The following is a 19217-nucleotide window of genomic DNA, read 5'->3' as shown; positions in this document are numbered from 1 at the left end:
CGTCGGTCTCCACCGCTGGTTCGAAGCCCCCGAGTCCGGGAGCCAATCCGCTTCGTAAACGCGGAGACCCCTGGGTCCCCGGGTCCTCAGGTCCCCACGAGTGCAGCCTCGCGGCGGGAAAGCGCGAGGAAGAGACCGAGCTGGAGCCCCAGCGGGCTCCCACGCCTCGCACGTCAGCCGGGTTCCTCTCCCCAACCACCCCCTCCGCCGGAGCCCGAGCCCGAGCCCCCGCCCCCGCCCCCGCCCCGACTCAGCGCGCACCCCGCGCCGAGATAAGTTGACTGCTCCATTCACCAATCAGGAGAGAGGTCGAGGGAACGAGCCAATCGCAGCGGGGAGAGGGGGAAGGACGCCAGTGTCCTCCCGCCCCCACGAGGGTGAGCGCGGAATGTCTCCGGCCCTCCCCTGCGCCTCAGCCTCAGTGCGGAGCCCTCGGCGGTGTGAGGAGGAGCAGCAGCCCGCAGCCGCGTAGGAGCCGCAGAAGCTGCGAGAGCCGGAACCGAAACCACACCCACGTCGCCGCTCCTGTCCTCTGTCGCCCTCTCGGCGTCCCACCCGAGGCCGCGTTCCGGAGGACAGCGGCCGCCCACTCCCCGAGCATCCTCCCCGCCGAGCGGGTGCTGACAGAGCCGGCGGCATGATGCGCCTGCGGGGCTCGGCGGTGCTGCGCGACCTGCTCCTGCGGCCTCCCGCCGCCTCTTGCGCGGCTCTGAGGCGGGCGCAGCCCCTCGCCACACAGTGCCGGCGTCCCCGAGGCGGGGGACAGGGGACCGCCGGCCCAGCGGCCGCCGCGCGTCTCCACCCGTGGTGGGGCGGGGGCGGCCGGCCGGCGGGGCCCCTCGCGCGGGGACTGTCTAGCTCCCCCTCGGAGATCCTGCAGGAGCTGGGCAAGGGGGGCCCGCAGCCGCCGCCGCCGCAGCAGCAGCAGCCCGAGGCGGCGCCGCCCGCGGCCCCGTCGGCTCCCGGCCCCAAGGACGGCCCCGGGGAGACGGACGCGTTCGGCAACAGTGAGGGCAAGGAGCTGGTGGCCTCGGGCGAAAAGTGAGTGTCTCCGCCGGGCGGAGGCGGCCTCCCCCTGCGGGGGGCCCGGGAGGGGCCTGCGGTGGGGCGGGATGGGAGGGGAGGTTCGAGAAAGAGAAAGAAAGAGATGCCGGCGGCCTGCGCAGGCTGCGCCATGTGATTAGGTCCGGCCCCGCCCGCGCCTTCCCTGCGGTCGCCCCTCCGCGAGGCCCCCACTTCCCTTCCCCGCCCCCGGCGCGGGCCGCGCGGGGGCCGCGGTGGGGGGGGGGCGGCCTGGTCCCCTCCCCGCCCCCCCCCTCCCGGGAACCGCGGCCGCCTGTGCGCGCCGCGTGCGCCGCTCGCCGGCCCCCGGCTGCAGCACCTGGCGCCGGCCCAGCTCTCGTGGGTGATGCCGCACGAACCGCTCCGCCGAGTGACATTCGGGAGTCGGTGTGGAGCCCGCCCGGTGCCTTCCCGGCTCCTGACTCGTCGCTCCCCGGCTCGGGTTTCTCCCCTGAGGCGCCCCCGTTCGCTCGCTGCCTCGGTCTCCTTAGGAGCCTCGCGTGGCAGAACGTTCGTTACCTTTCTGGAGTGGCGCCTCCCGGCGCGCTGCGCAGCCATCTGGGGCGCCGGAAATCGTGTTTTCGCAGCGGGATTAGGAGGAGAGTCATGTGGCCGAGATGGGGCGCGCCTGAGGAGACTACCTGTTTGCCCTGGGACCAGCCTTGGCCTGTCCGATGCCTCTCATGAGTGGGTGAATTTTAAAAAATAAAAACCAGAATAGCCAAGATGAAGCGTGACTTGGTAAAACACTGGAAAATCCGAGCCGTGTAGCCTTCGTGGCTTAGCGATAGAAGGTTGTCATCTGTGCCGCACAGCAGTTGCGACCCAAAACGCAGTGGGTTTTTCCTACACAATATGGGAAGCAGTTTCTTGGATAGTTTGTGTGACATAAATGGACCCAAACTTTGTTTTCCATGTGAGTGAAAATATATCTGTAGGCTTTCTTTATACTTCACTGTTTTGCGGACGCTGTGCTGACACTAGGCGACCTCTTTTGCCTCCCTGTGACTTAACGTTCCACGTTGTCTCCAGCCTCAGATCACCTTAAGTCAAACTGAAAGTGCCGTTTGATTTTTGTATTTTCAGTCTCAGGCCGGCCTAATGTTTCCTGTAATTGAAGTTGGCACCTTCCTAAAACATTCCAAGCTAAAGTTTTCCCAGACTGAAAAATGTCACTTAAACCAAACAAAAAAACACACATTTCGTGATGGGGAAAATTTGTGGTATTCTGTGATAATGATTTTGTGCGGCAAAGTAGCCGTAGGACCATAGGCAGTCATTTAACATCTTAGATGATTTAAATCCCTTCAAGGTCCGGAAAGCTAGACTTCTGTTAAATTTTGAGCTCTCATGGTTTTTAGGGAATAGAATGTGTGCTTAATCTCATGTGGAACTCTCTTATACCTTATCATCTGGTTTACGAGACTTGGAACTCGTTTAAATACCTGAGCCTGGAGTTACGGAATTCCAAAATGCAATTGCCAGCATTTAAAAGTTGTTCTTAAGGCTGTAGAATGGGAGCAGCTTTCTATTGAAAATGTCTTCCAGTCTGTGTCTCCTCAGTGGCTTTAATGTCCCTCTTTTTTTCCCTTTTTATCAGTTAGGAAATTGAGCTCCTTTTGTGATTCACATGTTTCCCAGAAGTTTCTAGCTTCATTGTCTTCTGAATAAGAGATGATCTCTTAGCAATAACTTTCAAACACTTTGGCTAATACTTACTGACAATGATGCATAAAAATTGTCGTGTACTGTATCCTAACCACCAAAGAAAACCGATCTAGAGAGGGAATCCTTTAAGAGTATTTGCTCAGATGCCCCGGGAGTTTGAATAACCAATAAGGGAATCTTGTTTACCTTAGTATAAAGGAGTTTATTTTTCTGCCACCAACGTTTGGAGTAATAGCTAGACTGGCTCAGGAACAATCCAAGTATATGATAATCCTGAGAGCTTTCAGTCAAGGATTTAAAGAGTGAACCCCAGCTGCCTCTAATCCACATATAAAGTTGAAGAGCACTGGTCTCAGGATTGCCAAAAATTTTTTAAATCTTATGAAAGATTCGATTTCCTGAATGCTGTGGTTTCCAAATGTAGCTTTCCTCCTTCAACTTCTTCGATTTTGCCTTTGTGATAAACATTTCTCTCATTCTGGAGGTAAGCCTCCCGTTCATCCTGTTATCCTTTCTAATGCTCAGCTTCCAAAGCACAGTTCATCCCTCAGTCAGCCAGCCATCTGGAATGCCAGCACTCAGGACTCTGCCAGGTTTTATGGGGGATTATTAAAAGAAAGAGCCATGTGAAAATTAAATGAGTTGACATTTTGTAAAAGGCTTAGGACAATATTTGGTATGTGTTAAATACTACATAAATCTTTATTAAACAAGAAATTGCTTCGTTTATTGTAAAACATGACAAGGACATTGACCTTTGAATTTTAGGCTCACATATGAGAAATTTCTTTTGGTTTTTTTAATTTCCAGAAAAAATTTCTCTTGAGAAATTATTGTACTAACATAAAACTACTTGATTTGCACTGTTTATCTTTTTAGCTTGTATACTCAGCTCAGAGTGAATTGAATAACCATACAACTTTCATTAATTAACACGGCTGAGCTATTTCTTGTTCCTACTTTACTAGGTCTTACTATATTTTATTAACTTTACCGTATTTTCTGGAAAGAGGTGGGATATAAGCGCATTAACCTACTTAGATTTTTTTTCCGTAGTCAGATTCTTTGAACCAATGTCATCCTAGGCTATGCCATTTCCTTCAACCAGCTTCAGTCTGGTTTAGATTCCTGATGTAGCTTAAGATTTTACTTCTATCTTAGGTATCTTAGAGAAAATGTAATGATCTTCGCTCAGTTTTGACTGGAGTACACCTAAATTTCTGTTGCTATCATTTCATCATTTTGAAAACCACTTGGCTTGGCTATCTTCATTTTTTAAATTGTTCTCTTTGCTTTCCTGGCTCTTTTTTGGATTTGCTCACTGAGTAAACCCTGAGGCTAAAGCTTTTGCTTCTTTCCCACTTGTCTGTCTTCTCAACATGTGCCTTCTCTCAGCTTTGACTCTCATGGTAATATTTCTTCTCTTATCCAAACTCTTTTCTTACATTTATCTCCACATGTTTGATGACCCACATTTAAATTCTGTGCCCCCATATTCATTCTTCTGTCCCATTTCAATCTATTTTGCATACTGTTCTGAGATTAATTATAGAGTTTTGATTTCAAACTACCACTCTTCCTTCCAGAATATCAATAGACTGGAGTGAGCATTATATCAAAATTGCAAACCATGCTGTAGCATTCAGTAGTCTTGATCAACCTTAATGCCAAATGCTTGCCCACCATGGACATTTCATCATACTGTTCCCCATTAAGCATGCCATGCTTCATTTCTGTAAAGCTCAGAAGTGGGTATCCTATCTTAGTAAAGAGTAAAGAGTGACAAAGGGCTAGCAGGGTGGGAATGAGGGACATTTTTGTTACCTTCCGTTTGGACATTTTATTGTTTAATTAGAAAGGAAAAAGATATAACAAAAGGACTAGGCTGGGAAAATATCAGCACATGTATGTTCTTTAGTAAGCAGGTAATTCATTCAGGGTACAATACTGACGATACAGGAAACAGTATTCCATCAAAACGATGAGATCATTTTTACCCTATCGGATGGGCAGATGTTAAGTTAAATCAAGTGATGCAGCTGGTGAGGGGAGTAGGAACTCTTACATTGCTAGTGGAAGTATAAATTAGTTCAGCTATTTTGGAGGGTGGTTTGGTAGTATCTGTCAAAAACTGCATACCCATGATGCAGTTAGTAATTGAATGTTTGCTCATCTGCATGAAGTCATGGCCTTTAAAAATGTATCTTAAATATGCAGAGTTAAAAATATATTAAGGGGCACTTGGGTGACTTGGTTTTCTGTCTTCTGCTCAGGTCATGATCTTGGGATCCTGGGATCAAGGCTCCCACAGCCTCTCTTCCCCACAGCACCCTAGCTTCAGATTGTGTGACTTATTTTGGTAGTTAATATTTATTAAATGGAAAGTGAGGGTCAAAGAATCATTGAATCATATGCTATAAGAATTAAATCTCAGAGTAAGGTTAAATGCCTAGGCATTTCAGCAAACATTGAATTGGGTCTATACACGGTACTGATAATGAAGTTGAGACAGTATTTGGCAGATACAGATCGTTTCAAAGTGAAAGAACATCTCTGAAATAGGTGACAAATTCTGTCATCCTTTAATAATGTGTTTGCTTTTCATTTGTAAAAGTGAACATATGTATAATTCATTAAAATTGAGATTGAAATATATTTAATTGGGAGCTTTCAGTGAACCCTTCTGGTTTTATTTGTGGTTTCCTCTATTAAAAAAGTTTTTAAAATTACAGTTATCAGTGAGTTTTAGTTTACTTTTAATGTCCAGTTGTAATATACATCATAACATTATTTGCTGTCTAATGTTTATATTAAACCACATCTCTTTAGTCATGAATGTATCTGTGGTGATCTGTAATTAACAAACTACATGCTGCTTATTAATTTTTAGATGAAGTTCACTGAAAGCGTGAATTAGATCTTGAACTTTAGTGTCTTTGAGTTTTAGCTTCTTTTCAGGCTTTAGTGTTTACAAAAAAGTCTGCCTACTCAAAATCAACTAACTCAGGAAATGACTACCAAATTGAATTCAGGTTTTTTTTTTGAAGCAGTAGGTAGGGAAAAGTAACAGGTGGGAGGGGCACTATTTTAATCTGAAAAAGCTAAATGTCATTTTAAAGAGAACTTTGTTGAATACATTTGTGGGTTTGAGTTTCAAAAAGTTACTTGAAATAAGTAAAAAGATATATTACTTCCTTGTGATTATGAAGTGAAGAAAAATTATAGCTATAGAAACTGAAAGTCTGATTGTAGGTTTTGCATTCTTTGAGGAGCTCAGTCTTTAAATCCTGTATAAATCAAGGAGTTGCCTGTTGGCCTTTTCACCTTTTAAGTCATTTGCTAGTAAGAGGAATGCTTAAGAAAGCTGAGTGAACAGATATATTTGTAAAAATAGTTATTAATTGTTGATATCTCTGAGTGAGTTAAATAGCTTTTAGGTAGACACTATAAGATTTTATCCTTAGATCTGCTCAGGTATAAAACTGCTTTGGTTATGAGACAGGGTGCATGCAACTAATTATTGTACTTGGTAATTTTTCTGGCCACCTACAATGTGGTATGAGTATGTTAATGTGTTGTCTTGGTTTCCTTTGGGAAGTATTCTCTGGTTGGTATGTAACATTGCTTACTGAGTTCTAAAGAAATATTTGTAGTGAAAGCAATAATTTAACATGGAACTATTGATATTACATAATGGAGAGTAAGTTAATAATTTTCAGGATTTGCATATATATTTTTGCCTCCTAATTTCCATTACAGACTTCTAAAGATTTTTTAAGATTTATTTATTTTAGAGGGGAGGGGCAGAAAGAGGGGAAGATAGAGTCTCAAGCAGATTCTGCGCGGAGTGCAGATTCCAATGTGGCTCCTCATGGGGCTCCATCTAATGACCCTGACATCAGGACCTGAGCAGAAACCAAGAGCTGAAACACTTAAAAGTGTGCACACAGGTGCCCCTAAAAAAGATTTTATTTATTTGAGAGAGAGAGAGAGAGAGAGCAAGAGCACGCACATAAGCTGGGGTGGAGCAGAGGGAGAGGGAGAAGCAGGCACCCCGCTGAGCAGAGAGCCTGATGCTGGGCTTGATCCCAGGACCCTGGGATCATGACCTGAGCCAAAGGCAGATACTTAAACAACTGAGCTACCCATGTGCCCCTAAAAAAGATTTTTAAATCGTTACTTTCATGAGGGTATTCTGAGCGACATGGGCACTTAAGATTCTTGGTGGGAGTTCTTAGGAATGCCGACTTTTTAAGAACAGTTTTTAAACTGTATGAAACTTTAAATATATTCATACATTTTTAGGCACCTAGGCTGAGTTGTAGAAAGATTTATTCACTAATACTTCTGGCACAGTATTATGCATACTAGAGAAGAATGGAGAAAAACTTAGGTTTAACATTAGTGGAATGATTAAGTAAATGATGCTACATCCATATGAAAGTTTCTTACTCAGTCATTTAAGATATATACACATACTTTTGGGGGTATAAGACAATGGTAAGCCTGAAGTTAGAATACAAAATTTACTGTGCAGTATGCTCTTTAAGTGATCCTTAAGCTTAAAAAAAAAATAAAAATAAAAAATGAAAAAAATAAAAAGTGGACATTGTTTTTCCTGACTCTCTAGAGTTACTAAGATTTCTCATTATGAGTACAGTTGACCCTTGAATAATGTAGAGGTTAGGGGTGCCAGCCTCCCTCACAGTCAAAAATCTCCTGACTTCCCCAAAAATGTAACTACTGATAGCCTACTGTTGACTGGAAGCCTTACTAGTAACATGAACAGTCAATTAATGCATATTTTATTATGTTTTATGTATTATGTGCTATATTCTTATAATAAAGTAAGCAAGAGAAAAGAATGTTAAAATCATAAGGAAAAGAAAATGCATTTGCAGTAAAAATGCATTTGGAAAAATCTACATATAAGTGGACCCATGTTGTTCAAAGATCAACTGCATGTATAACTTCTATAACTAGAAGAACCACATCTGTTAAATTTTAAAATTGTAAATCTCTACTTTGCTTAGTCTACTAACCTAATATCCTGTTTCTGGTACATATAACAGGAAGTACCTACATTACATTAAAAAGTTAAAAAAGATTGTGAGTCTTTGTACAGCTTTGTACAGCTCTCATCAGAATTCTCCACTTGTGTTCACTATTTGCAAACATCAAGCTTTTTTATTCCTAAACTATTCTCAGTATAGGTCTCCTTAGAAAATGTTGCATATTTTTTGCTACAGTAAAAGTTATAACGAATAAAGTTTAATATTTCTTGTTCCAACTTAGAGTTTACCATAAGGGAGCATTGCTATAGTGATCCTCTCAGGCACGTGTTGGCAAACTTTTTCTCAGAAGGGCCAAGTAGTATGTACTTTTGGCTTTGCATGCTATCTGGTCTATGTTAATACTATTCAAATTAGCAGTTATTAGCAAAGCTGTCGTGGACAACAGGTAAATGAATAGGCATGTCTGTCTTGCAGTAAAACTTTATGTACAAAAACAGGGGGGCTGCTATAGTTTGCTGTTGGTGGCCCCAACATTAAACTGTATTTAGTTGTGTAATGTATATTCTCATATTCTGACTAGTTGTACTTTGGAAGATTTGTTCCTTTGTGGATTTTTGTATCCTCGGTTGCTGTATCTTGTTCCTGTTCTTCATGTCTCCACTCGGCCTGTTTTCTCTTACTCTCACCCTCCATGCCTAATTTGCTTTAACTTTAAAAAAAAATTTTCCAGTAAAATACACGTAACGTAAAAATCTTTTATCTTAACCATTTTTAAGTTTACAGTTCAGTGACATAAGTGCTCTCTCTTTTTAAAAAGCATTCAAATAATTAGACTTTTTATATAAAATGTGTGAATATAGATCCTGTGTGTGTGTGTATGTATATTCTGTGTGAGTAAAGTTTATAGTCTTTAGTGTAGGAATTTAGGAGGACACCTATCTTAGCAGCTCAAAAACTGAGAATTAGAATTGGAAGTGACTTTAAAAACATTGAATTCCACCTCATTTTACATATTTTCTAAGTTGGCCACATAAAATGGCCTAACTAAATGACTAAAGTTCCTGCAATATTAGGACTTAGTTTTCTTCATCTGCTAGTAGATTAATAAAATACTGTACTGAATTGATTACTTTTTTAGGTACAGGATTGGAAGAGACCTTAAAAACCCATATCCTGGGGCACCTGGATGTCTCAGTCATTTAAGCATCTGCCTTTGGCTAACTGGGGTCATAATCCCAGGGTTCTGGGATCCCTGTTAAGTGGGGAGCCTTTTTCTCCCTCTCCTTGTCCCTCCTTCCCCTCCCAAATGAATAAATAAAAAATAAAATCTTAAAAAAAAAAAAAAAAGAAAACATACCATCTCCCCAGCTGATGTTTTTTCCTCTTCTTTTATACTCTCTGAAAATTGTTACTTATCTCTGCCTGAATACTTCCTTGACTGAAGTTAATTAATTCCCTTAGAATATTGCACCTTCCATTTCAGAGCTGGGTTTTTTTGTTTTTGTTTTTGTTTTTTTTTTTTTGTATTTCTGAAGTCTGCCTTACATTAACTTCTATTTACATATTTTAATTATTTCAAAGACATCGTTTCTAGAATGGTATTAAAGTGCTTACAATAACAATTCACATAATATCTGTATTTTTACAACTGGAGTGATTTATTAAAGGATACTTGACTGAGGGAATAGGTGGTTGGAAGGAATAACAGAGTGGAATATCAGGGACTTGACCTGCCCAGGTCCTTGTCCTCCTCTCAGAGACCAGCAGACTGCCCCCCGGGTTAGACTTCTAAAGTTGTACATGTGGACAAATTGCCATCAACTGTATGGAGAGCCTGGCCACTTCTCACATAAAGATTTAGGGCTTTGGTGCTTCTCACTCTGGCATTCTCTTGGTAATTTTCAGTGAAGTCCAATCAGAACAGCAGCCCTAATTTAATACAGTCTGATCCTCGCTTTGTATAGGATACAGTTTTAACAAGGTTGAACAACAGTTTAGTTATCTAACATAGGTAATTCCCGCTAACATTTTGGTTAGAAATTCTTCAGTGTCTAAGGAGTCTTCTATCTTTCATTATTCTGAGTGAGCTCCAGGTGTTCCTTCTAAAATGGAGGACTAATAACTGAGCATAGTTGGCGTGGTATACCGGGAAGTATCCAGGACTAGAAACCAAAGACCAGCTTTCCACGACTAATTCTGGTCCAGCCACTTAAGAACTGTGTGACATTAGACATGGTGCTGGGCTCTGACATCAGAGTCCTTATCTATAAACCTTACTTTAGCACATAGGGTTTTAAGATAGTAGGAGATTATTTCTTAACAGTAAAGCCTTAAAATATGTAAGATTTTGTTTTTAAATTCCACCAATAATTAGCCTTGGGGCAAAATGATTTGGAGAATAAGCAGAATTTGTCACTTGTCAGACTGTCAGACTTATGATATGTGGTCAGCCCCTCATCAGTTCAACTCTTAACCCCATAGTTTTATTTAGTAAATTAATTTTTATTGAAGTATAATCGACATACCATATTGTATGGGTTCCATGTGTACAACATAGGGATTCCACATATTCATGAATTGGGAATTGATCACAGTAAGTCTAGTTACCATCTGTCACCATACAAAGTGGATACAATATTATTGATGGTGTTCCCCATGCTGTAAGTTACATCCTCATAGCTTATTTATTTTATAACTGAAAGTTTGTACCTCTTGATCCCTTTCACCCATTTTGGCCCCCGCTTCCAACCCCTCTCCCCTCTGGGAACCACTACTGTTCTCCATGTCTGTGAGTCTCAACTGGTTTAATCTAATTTGCTGGTTTGATGGACAACTATTACTATCAATCAGATTACTTGAAATTCAGAATGATAGACTGATTTAAAAACAACTCCAATTTCTTTTTAAAGATCATTGTTTTAAGGTGATGACATAAGTAAAAATACCAAAGCATTCTTTTGTGTTCTCTTAGTGGATCTTTTTTTTTCTTTTTTTAAAGATTTTATTTGTTTGACAGAGAGTGTCAGACAGCAAGAGAGGGACTGACTATAAGCAGGGGGAGTGAGTGAGGGAGAAGGAGACCTCCTGCTGAGTAGAGAGCACGATGTGGGGTGATGTGGGGCTTGATCCCAGGACCCTGGGATCATGACCCCAGCCGAAGGCAGTTGCCTAACGACTGAGCCACGCAGGTGCCCTGGACTTTTATTTATTTATTTTTTTAAATCTAGTTGGGGGGAAAAGTTTCTAATTATCTGATAGGTTTATCATACTATACAATGCATTTGATGTACATGGAGCTAACCTCCACACACACACACACCAAAAAAAAAAAAAAAGAAGGTAATACACCAGTCTTGAAGGTTTATAGTTTAGAGAAGTCAGATAACATGAAATGTTATTTAACAAAATAGGACAATATAGTTGATTTCAGTTTTTTTTCTTCTCATTTTGCTGTCCTTAGTAAAGGCTTGCTTTCATTTTCCTTCTTTCATTTGATACTAGTTTTTTAATTAATAAAATTTTGAACTGATGACAGAGAGTTTACAGGATTGTTCCTAATTACAAATTATATTTACTTGATTTCCCCCACCCATCAAGGCAAAATTGAATGCTTACTTTGTACTTGCCAATACTTTTCTTACACTTCTGTCCTAGTACTTGCCCCATTGCTGTAGTCTTCTCTATCCTATAGAGCATCTTTACTTTATTCATCTTTATATCCCCAATGCTTAGCATACAATAGGCTGTATTAGAGAAGTACAAAACTTAGTGATGCAGTCCAGTGCATGCTAAAAAGAGTATAGAATATCTGGTTGGGGAAAGCCCTCTCAAATGATTGAAATGATCATTGATGCCTTAAAGGATTAGGAAAAGGAAGGTTATAAACAGAAGGCTTATATAGGTAAAAAAATTAAAGGCACAGTAGCAGGATTTATTTGCAGGTTGGTGAGTCTAATTAATTAAAATGATAAGTTTAGGAATAGATAGTACAAAGCCAAATATGGAGAACTGAATACCAGACTGAGGAGCTTAAATTGTCCTTTGGTATTGGGTAACTGATTTGATTGATCAATAAACAAAGATAGTACCTCTTTTCATGTTGCAGAAATTCACCCTGAATTTAAACTCCATATTACATTTTGGGGAGGTAGTCTCATTTATTGTTTATATAGATCTCTCTCAACCCTGAAAATTAAGTATTTTCACAGCTTATAAGGAGAAATGGGCACTTTCATATATCTTAGGCTTTCACTGGTGTTCCTTGTAAACACCTAGTGAATGTTTACCTTCATTGCTTTGGTGGTTCTGTTTTCTTCGCTGGAAATCGCTTTCTGTTGCCATGTTTTCAACTCCAACCATCTTTCAAGTCCAGCTGAAATTCTGTGTCTTCTAAAAATGCTTTATGTTATTAGTCCACAGTGAAGTAATTTTTTAGAGTGGATCCCATAGTCTTATTATAATTCCTCATTATGTGAGTCTTCTATTTTCAATTTAGACTGTGAGCAACAACTAACATACTGTTGTACATGTCATAGATGCCAGTTAAATACATGGTATTTTTCTTTTTCATCTTCTTAAATAATGATTTTTATGTTCTAGGCAAGTATTTTGTAGGGGTATAAAGTAGAGGAAGGAATGGGTAGGTAGATGAAGGCACAAAATGAGAGCGAAAGGATCTTAAGGGCAGAAATTAGGAAGTAAGCGGAAATAAAAGGGAAAGAATAAAAAGGTATGAAACAGTATTTTTCTTTGGATTTACTGATCTTCTATGTATATCTTATTTTAGTTGCTGAGTGTCATAACCATTTTATATTTTTCCATAGGAAATCTGGATGGCTCACTCAGGTTCATCACTAGTGGCTAATGTGATTTGAAAGTCTCTTATAATCTATTTTTTTTGCCATTAAAACTTGAGTACGCCTGAAGGATTTTCTAGTTGCTATATGCTTAAAACTATAGTTTATAGCTTTTGAATTTTTTTTTTTTAAGATTTTATTTATTTATTTGTTAGAGACACGGCGAGAGAGGGAACAGAGCAGGGGAGCAGCAGGGGGAGAGGGAGAAGCAGTCTTCCCGCCAAGCAGGGAGTCCAATGTGGGGCTCCATCCCAGGACCCCGGGATCATGACCTGAGCCAAAGGCAGACGCTTAACAACTGAGCCACCCAGGCGCCCCTTAGCTTTTGAATTTTAATAGCCACAAAGTCGTATTAATTAAATTTGGAGAGAGAAAAGGGGGTAACATCAAGAAAGATCTTTGGAGTAATTTCTTCCTCTTTTGAAGCTTGGGGGAGAATCTTGTCATTTATTTGTTTACCAGAGTTGATGCTAACTCATTCTCAAATCAGAGTGTGAACTTTTAAATGCTGAGATAGGTATCAATTTTGACCTATTTATTTTGTAAGCATTTTTTAGAGATGACAAATCTCTTTTTTATGGATAAAAATTAGTCTCATCCAAAAGCAAGTAAATATTTACCTTTTTTTGCTAGCTGTGACAATAATATGGTCATTTAATTTTTTTTTGTGCTCTGTACCATAAGCTAAAGAAGTGTATATTTTATGTCATTTGCTTAGCTTTTAGGCAAAGCAAATACCATTTACTGGTGTAAATATATAGAAAGCTTATTCTGCAGTTTTTTAAAGTGACAAACTATCACTATCTGAAGTTTGACAAACCATTTTCTGTAAAAAATTGATCTGTTATTTTCCACTGCTGTTTTGATGGCTAGCTCAATTTTTCTTTAAATAATTAAGTCATCAGCATTGTTGAATGCTGTTAATGGTTTTGGATCAGGGTAAGTCCTAGAAAAATTCTACTTTGTGAAATTAATAACTAGCTAGTAAGTTTGAGAGACAGTATACTGTAGTAATGAATAATTTGGGCTCTGGATTTGGAGAAATGGGTTCTAAATCCATTTTTGCTACTCTGCAGTCTTGGGAAGCTTCTTGACCTATCTGAACTCCTGTTTCATTATATACATAGAAGTTTATAATTCCAGGATATGCCATTAAATTATGGTAATACTCTTTATTTTTTAAAACTTTGGCATGAAATTGATATATTTTAAGGTTGATTTTAAAACCTAAAAGTTGGTGTAACAGCTTTGAAAGCCAGTTTAAATGATATTAATATCAACATTAATGTTTCTTTTAGGAGAAATTTGATATATGTTTGTACAACTGTTCATGTTCTATGAACCAAGTTTATATTCTGTTGTCTTTTAGGATGGAAATATATGGGCCACGAATAATAGGGAGGTAATTATATTAGGAAATATTAAGTACGTATGGTCTTACTGAAGTATGGAACTATTAAATAATCTTGGGGTAATTCAGGAAATATTTAGATACCTAGAAAAGCTCTTTTTAACAGTATAGAAGCAATTGTGACAGTCTATTTTACAAAAGTAATGTATAGAGTTTTCCTGTGAAACTTGCCATTATACCTATGGCTAGTCCAGAGTTGTTCTCAATTAAGTTCTAAAATTATTAAAATGAGTATTCCATCCTTCCCTTTTGTTTAATTTTCTCTGTTGCTTTCTTGAAATATAAAGTCTTTTCCAGAATATTTTATACAGCGTGCCATACATGTTTGTATTTCTCTCTCACATTTTAACAGATGGGGAGGAGATCTGTTTTATCCTAGATCTATAATCCTTGCATCACTGTAATAAAGTCATTGATGTTCAGAATATGGAAATGTGTTAATTATAGTTTCAGAGCTAAAAATAGATTATAATTTCATTATAGTTTACTTGAAAGCTTTTTAGTGGATAGGAAAAAATTCCTTTCTTGTTTAAATGTTTGATTAATTACAGCATCTTATACTAGTTCATTAGTTAATTAAGATTTTAATGTATTTTTTATAGTAAAAAAATTATATTCTAACAGTCTCCTTTGTGATTTGTGGCATTTTGTCTGTATACGTAAGCCTAGATCACTTTAGAAATATTAACTACAATTACCATCTATTGAGTATTTACTTTCTGCCAGTCATCATTCTAAATGCATTGAATGTTTCCAGTCAATTGATCCTCACAATAAACAACCCTGTGAGGTGTAGGCACTATTATCTCATCTCACATGAGGAAATTGAACCATGGAAAGGTTCTTTAATTTATCCAAGGTGACTCAGCTAGTAAGTATTATAGCTAGGATTCAGAACTAGTACATTAGTCTTTATTGTCCAGTATGTAATTGCTCTCTCCCCCAGGTTTTATAATCAGGTTAACATTTTAATAATATGTAAATATAGTCATCATATTTTTAAAAAAACAGAGCAAAGTATTGTCTCTTACCCGATCATTTGCTGAGTTCTATAATTAGAGTTGGGTGTTGTATTAGGCTGTACTGGAGGGTATCACCGTAACAGATGACTCGGTATTAGTAGCACTAGAAATGGTAATCAAGATTTTAAAACCTGAGATTTAAAAAAATCTATATTCATTAATAAGTTATTTTCTACTTTTTCAGTAATAACTGGTTTGAGTTTGGTAAATTAGCATTTATCATGACAGTAGTCTTGATGAGTAGATCAGCTTAGCTGTAGTGTGATTCAGGGATTATTTAATAATGGATATACCTAAAATCCATTAGAATGTTTGCACAAGGATTAATTTTGTTTTCTTTTTTCCCTTTAGTAAAATAAAACAGGGTCTGTTACCTAGCTTGGAAGATTTGCTGTTCTATACAATTGCAGAAGGACAAGAGAAAATACCTGTTCATAAATTTATTACAGTAAGTTTTTATATTCTTCTGTGTTACACTTTTTAAAAATCAGTAATATTGAATCAATAATGCAGTAATATCAAAATGTAGTCTTAAAGCTCATCTGACATGTAGATCCTGACTGACACTGTTTCTCTTATTATGTTTTCAAATTTTCATCATGCTCATTTCAAGGTAATCAGTGAAAGAAAATGAAAGAAACAATGAGAAACTTGTCCAGGAAGTGGGTAATAGTGACACTAAAATGCCCATATACATATTCAGGTCCTGGGTAGAAATTTTTATATACAGGAATAAAAACTTGTAGTTGGAATAAGCATATACATTATTTGCACTATGTATTTACAAACTCTTATTTTTTTAAAAACAGGCACTCAAATCTACAGGATTGCGAACGTCTGATCCCAGGTTGAAAGAGTGTATGGATATGTTAAGATTAACTCTTCAAACAACATCAGATGGTGTCATGCTAGACAAAGATCTTTTTAAAAAGTAAAAAATTCTGCCAAACCTTTAATGGTGATTTGCTATGCTATATGGTGATTTTTCTTTTAAAACAAAACTGCATCTTTGAATGCCAGTGCTTCTTGTGTAACTGGAAAAAAGGGGGGATTTATAAACATCAATTGTTTGACAAAGGTGGTGCACATAAGGTTCTATGATGCACAGGGGTGTAAGAGTAGACTTTTCTTTGAAACTGCTCTAAGGAAATGTAGGCGTAGATGTTTCCAATTTACAGTATATGGAGATTGCATTCAGTTTGAATAGAGCACACTCTGGCTTGTCACAAACTGATCTCCAATTCTTCTGCATGTCTTACAGGCTTTTTGAATATGGTCTCTGTTTCTTTCCTACAAGGTGATTTAGATGACATCATAAAATGAGAAGTCTTCAGACAGCATGTGTTCCTTAGATTTACGTATCTCCATTGTCTGCTTCTCTTTTCTCTTCAGACATATTGTTACATGGGCTTTTGACTGCTTTTATTTCCCTGAAAATATTTAAAAACTAAAGATGCTTTAGAGATTAATACCTTGATTTGGTTGAATGAACATGCTTATTTTGATTTTCCTATATTTGCCTATTTGTTTAGTATTTATCTTCATTAATGTCTTCCTACTTGTCTGATTTCTTAATGGTTTAAAAGATAGCATGTTTATAATGGATCCCAAAGAGGTAAATGGCATTTTAAACGAATAAGAGTTAGGTAAAAGCCAGTATAAAACTATAACCACTACTGTAACACATTGGCTTTTTCTAGACGATAGGGTAAGTTGAGATAGATGCAAAGAATTCTAGCATCTACCTTGAAAGCTTATTTTTATGTATGTATGTATTTTTGTTTAGTTTTATTTTCTTTTGGGGACTTGATGAGTTGTCCTAGATGTCTCCTGGAAATATCCTAGGTATTAAGTCATTTTAAGGTAAGTGTTTAACTGAAGTCCTTCAGAATTTCCTGGCATGCTGTGAAGCACTGCTGACAGTTTTGGATTCTTGTCTTTTTACCACAAGGTTCTTGATTCTGTGAACTCAGCTGACCTTATAAAGTATAAATTTTAGGTTCATGTTAGAATTAGTGGTAAGATTTTTGAATCTTTGAAATATGTTTCTTTGTGGAGGGGAGGAAATAATTTGTTAGCTGTGCCTTTGCAATAAGGATTAGTTTTAGCGTTCATGAGCTCTCCGAGCAAAGTACTCTTGATTATGGCGCCTTCTGAAGAGTTATTTTAGTGTACCTGAGAGTGAAACTGTCAACAGGTGGTAGGTACATCTGTTGATAATAGGCATGAGGAATTGCTTTGGAATTTTAAATGAAAGCAGTATTTTATACATTTTTAGTCTGTTTAAAATTTTTTGTGCTTTATAAACATGTTGCTATGTTTAAATATGAAATTAAAAGTAAACTAAGTATACTGATTATGAAGCCAGGAAACATAATCGTATTATTTTCTGCCTATAATTATATAAAAGAATAGCAATTACCATATTTTAAATACTAATCCAATTTCTTAAAAAAATTGATGATTGTAATACAGGCAGTTCCTAACTTGACAAATGCTTAGTGTTTTATATAAGCAGGCAATGGAAAAGTCTCCACGTATAGGCGTAACGATTTCTCTTTTCATCTCTCGAATGAAGTAATTCAAACCTCTGACTGACTATTAACCTTTTGAGGTCACCTACAAAGGTGATTGCTCCAGAGAGGTTCTTGCTTTCTTTTCTTTTTTCTTTTTCAAAATAAGTTTTCTAGTTTAATGTTGCTTAAATAAACTAACTCCTCTCCATGCTGATGGGAAGGAGATATTACAGTGAATTCATTTTCTCAGGGAAATAATTTTTTTTTTTTTAATAAACATATATTTATTTTTTCCCCAGGGGTACAGGTCTGTGAATCTCCAGGTTTACACACTTCACAGCACCCACCATAGCACATACCCTCCCCAATGTCCATAACCCCACCCCCCTTCTCCCAACCCCCCTCCCCCCAGCAACCCTCAGTTTGTTTTGTGAGATTAAGAGTCACTTATGGTTTGTCTCCCTCCCAATCCCAACTTCTCAGGGAAATAATTTATAAAGGTGGATAGGTTTGGTTGAAGTCAGTGTGTTGATAATTTTACCAGAAAATATTGTTGGTTAATATATTTAGCCTTTGAGGGTAATCTGAGCAACAATGATTACATAGGATTTTTTTTAAGGGAAAGTGAATTCTAAGCATACTATTTGGAATATAATCTGTGTGAAAGTTGGAGACTGCCTGTACCCATCTAGATAAGTAATTGTTTTTAATGCCAATAATCCTTTAAACTGATAGAAGTAGATAATTGTGTTGAAAACTAATGCCTTATTTATTTATGCATTTTTAACTATACAGATATTAGAACTATTTTTATGTGTGATCATGATTTTTTGGTCTTTTCGGTTTTAGAGGAAAATGAATGGTAGTCTTTGTATCTGTATATTGATTTTTTTAAACAACTTCATCTCCATTATGTTATTTTACTGATGAAAATTAGGAGATACTTTCTAAAACATGTGCATTATAGTTGTTAATCATAAACATTTAAGAAGAAAGATTATTATTCCCAGTTTACAGATGAGCAAGCCAAAGCATGAGAAAGCTATGACTTGCTGAAAAGTCTGAGCACTTCCTTCTCAGAATTCATTTTTATGTAGAACTTCTTAATTTTCTAGTTCCATTCATGACATGTATATTCAAATCACTCCCAACGAAAACATTTACTACATGTAATTTTCATCAGTTTGCAGTAAACACTTTCTTGTGTGGTAAGATTGTTTGTGTTTTGCACAGTGATTCACCAGTGAAGTCAGTTCCACAGCTTTACTAGCACCTTCTGATAGAGGGAAAAACAATAACAAACCAGTTTCACTGACTATAGAGTTTTGTTAATTATAAAGCTTCCTTTTAAAAGTGCTGATTAATTTTAAATAGTTAAATAGTTAGTAGTAGGTTAATAATTTAAGTTTGCTTAGTAGTCCTTATATTTTTCCATGTATAACTTCTTGAAAAATTAGGATTTAAGTTTGATACAGATACAATGCTTTAACACCAGGAATTGTCTTAACTTTTTCCTACTGAGAAATGTGTTCTTTAGTATATATTTCTTACAACTCTCATATGTGCAAATTAAATTGCTATTTAAAACATTAAATATTAAATCATTGGCATACTTAATTTTTAGATTAGCTTTGAAACTGTGAGAAAACAATTCATTGAATTATTGA

General features: G+C 38.1%; 1 protein-coding gene across 3 annotated transcripts in view; it reads left to right on the top strand.

The window, feature by feature from the left end:
* Positions 1-406: 406 nt before the first annotated feature.
* GLS (glutaminase) overlaps positions 407-19217 on the top strand; it is a 78969-nt gene continuing 60158 nt past the window's right edge. For 2 of the 3 annotated variants that reach the window (XM_032860211.1, XM_032860212.1), the window contains exons 1-3: positions 407-1041; positions 15386-15482; positions 15844-15965. In XM_032860211.1, coding sequence (XP_032716102.1) covers positions 638-1041; positions 15386-15482; positions 15844-15965 — 623 coding nt within the window. In that variant the 5' untranslated portion in view covers positions 407-637. The remainder of the gene's footprint in view (positions 1042-15385; positions 15483-15843; positions 15966-19217) is intronic. The other variant, XM_032860210.1, reaches the window with a different exon arrangement.

The sequence above is a fragment of the Lontra canadensis genome, unplaced genomic scaffold (assembly GCF_010015895.1).
Source record: "Lontra canadensis isolate GAN:19392208 unplaced genomic scaffold, GSC_riverotter_1.0 scaffold18, whole genome shotgun sequence".
In the NCBI taxonomy this organism is placed as follows: Eukaryota; Metazoa; Chordata; class Mammalia; order Carnivora; family Mustelidae; genus Lontra; species Lontra canadensis.
The sequence above is the reverse complement of the archived record's forward strand: the minus strand, read 5'-3'. Positions and strand labels throughout refer to the sequence as shown.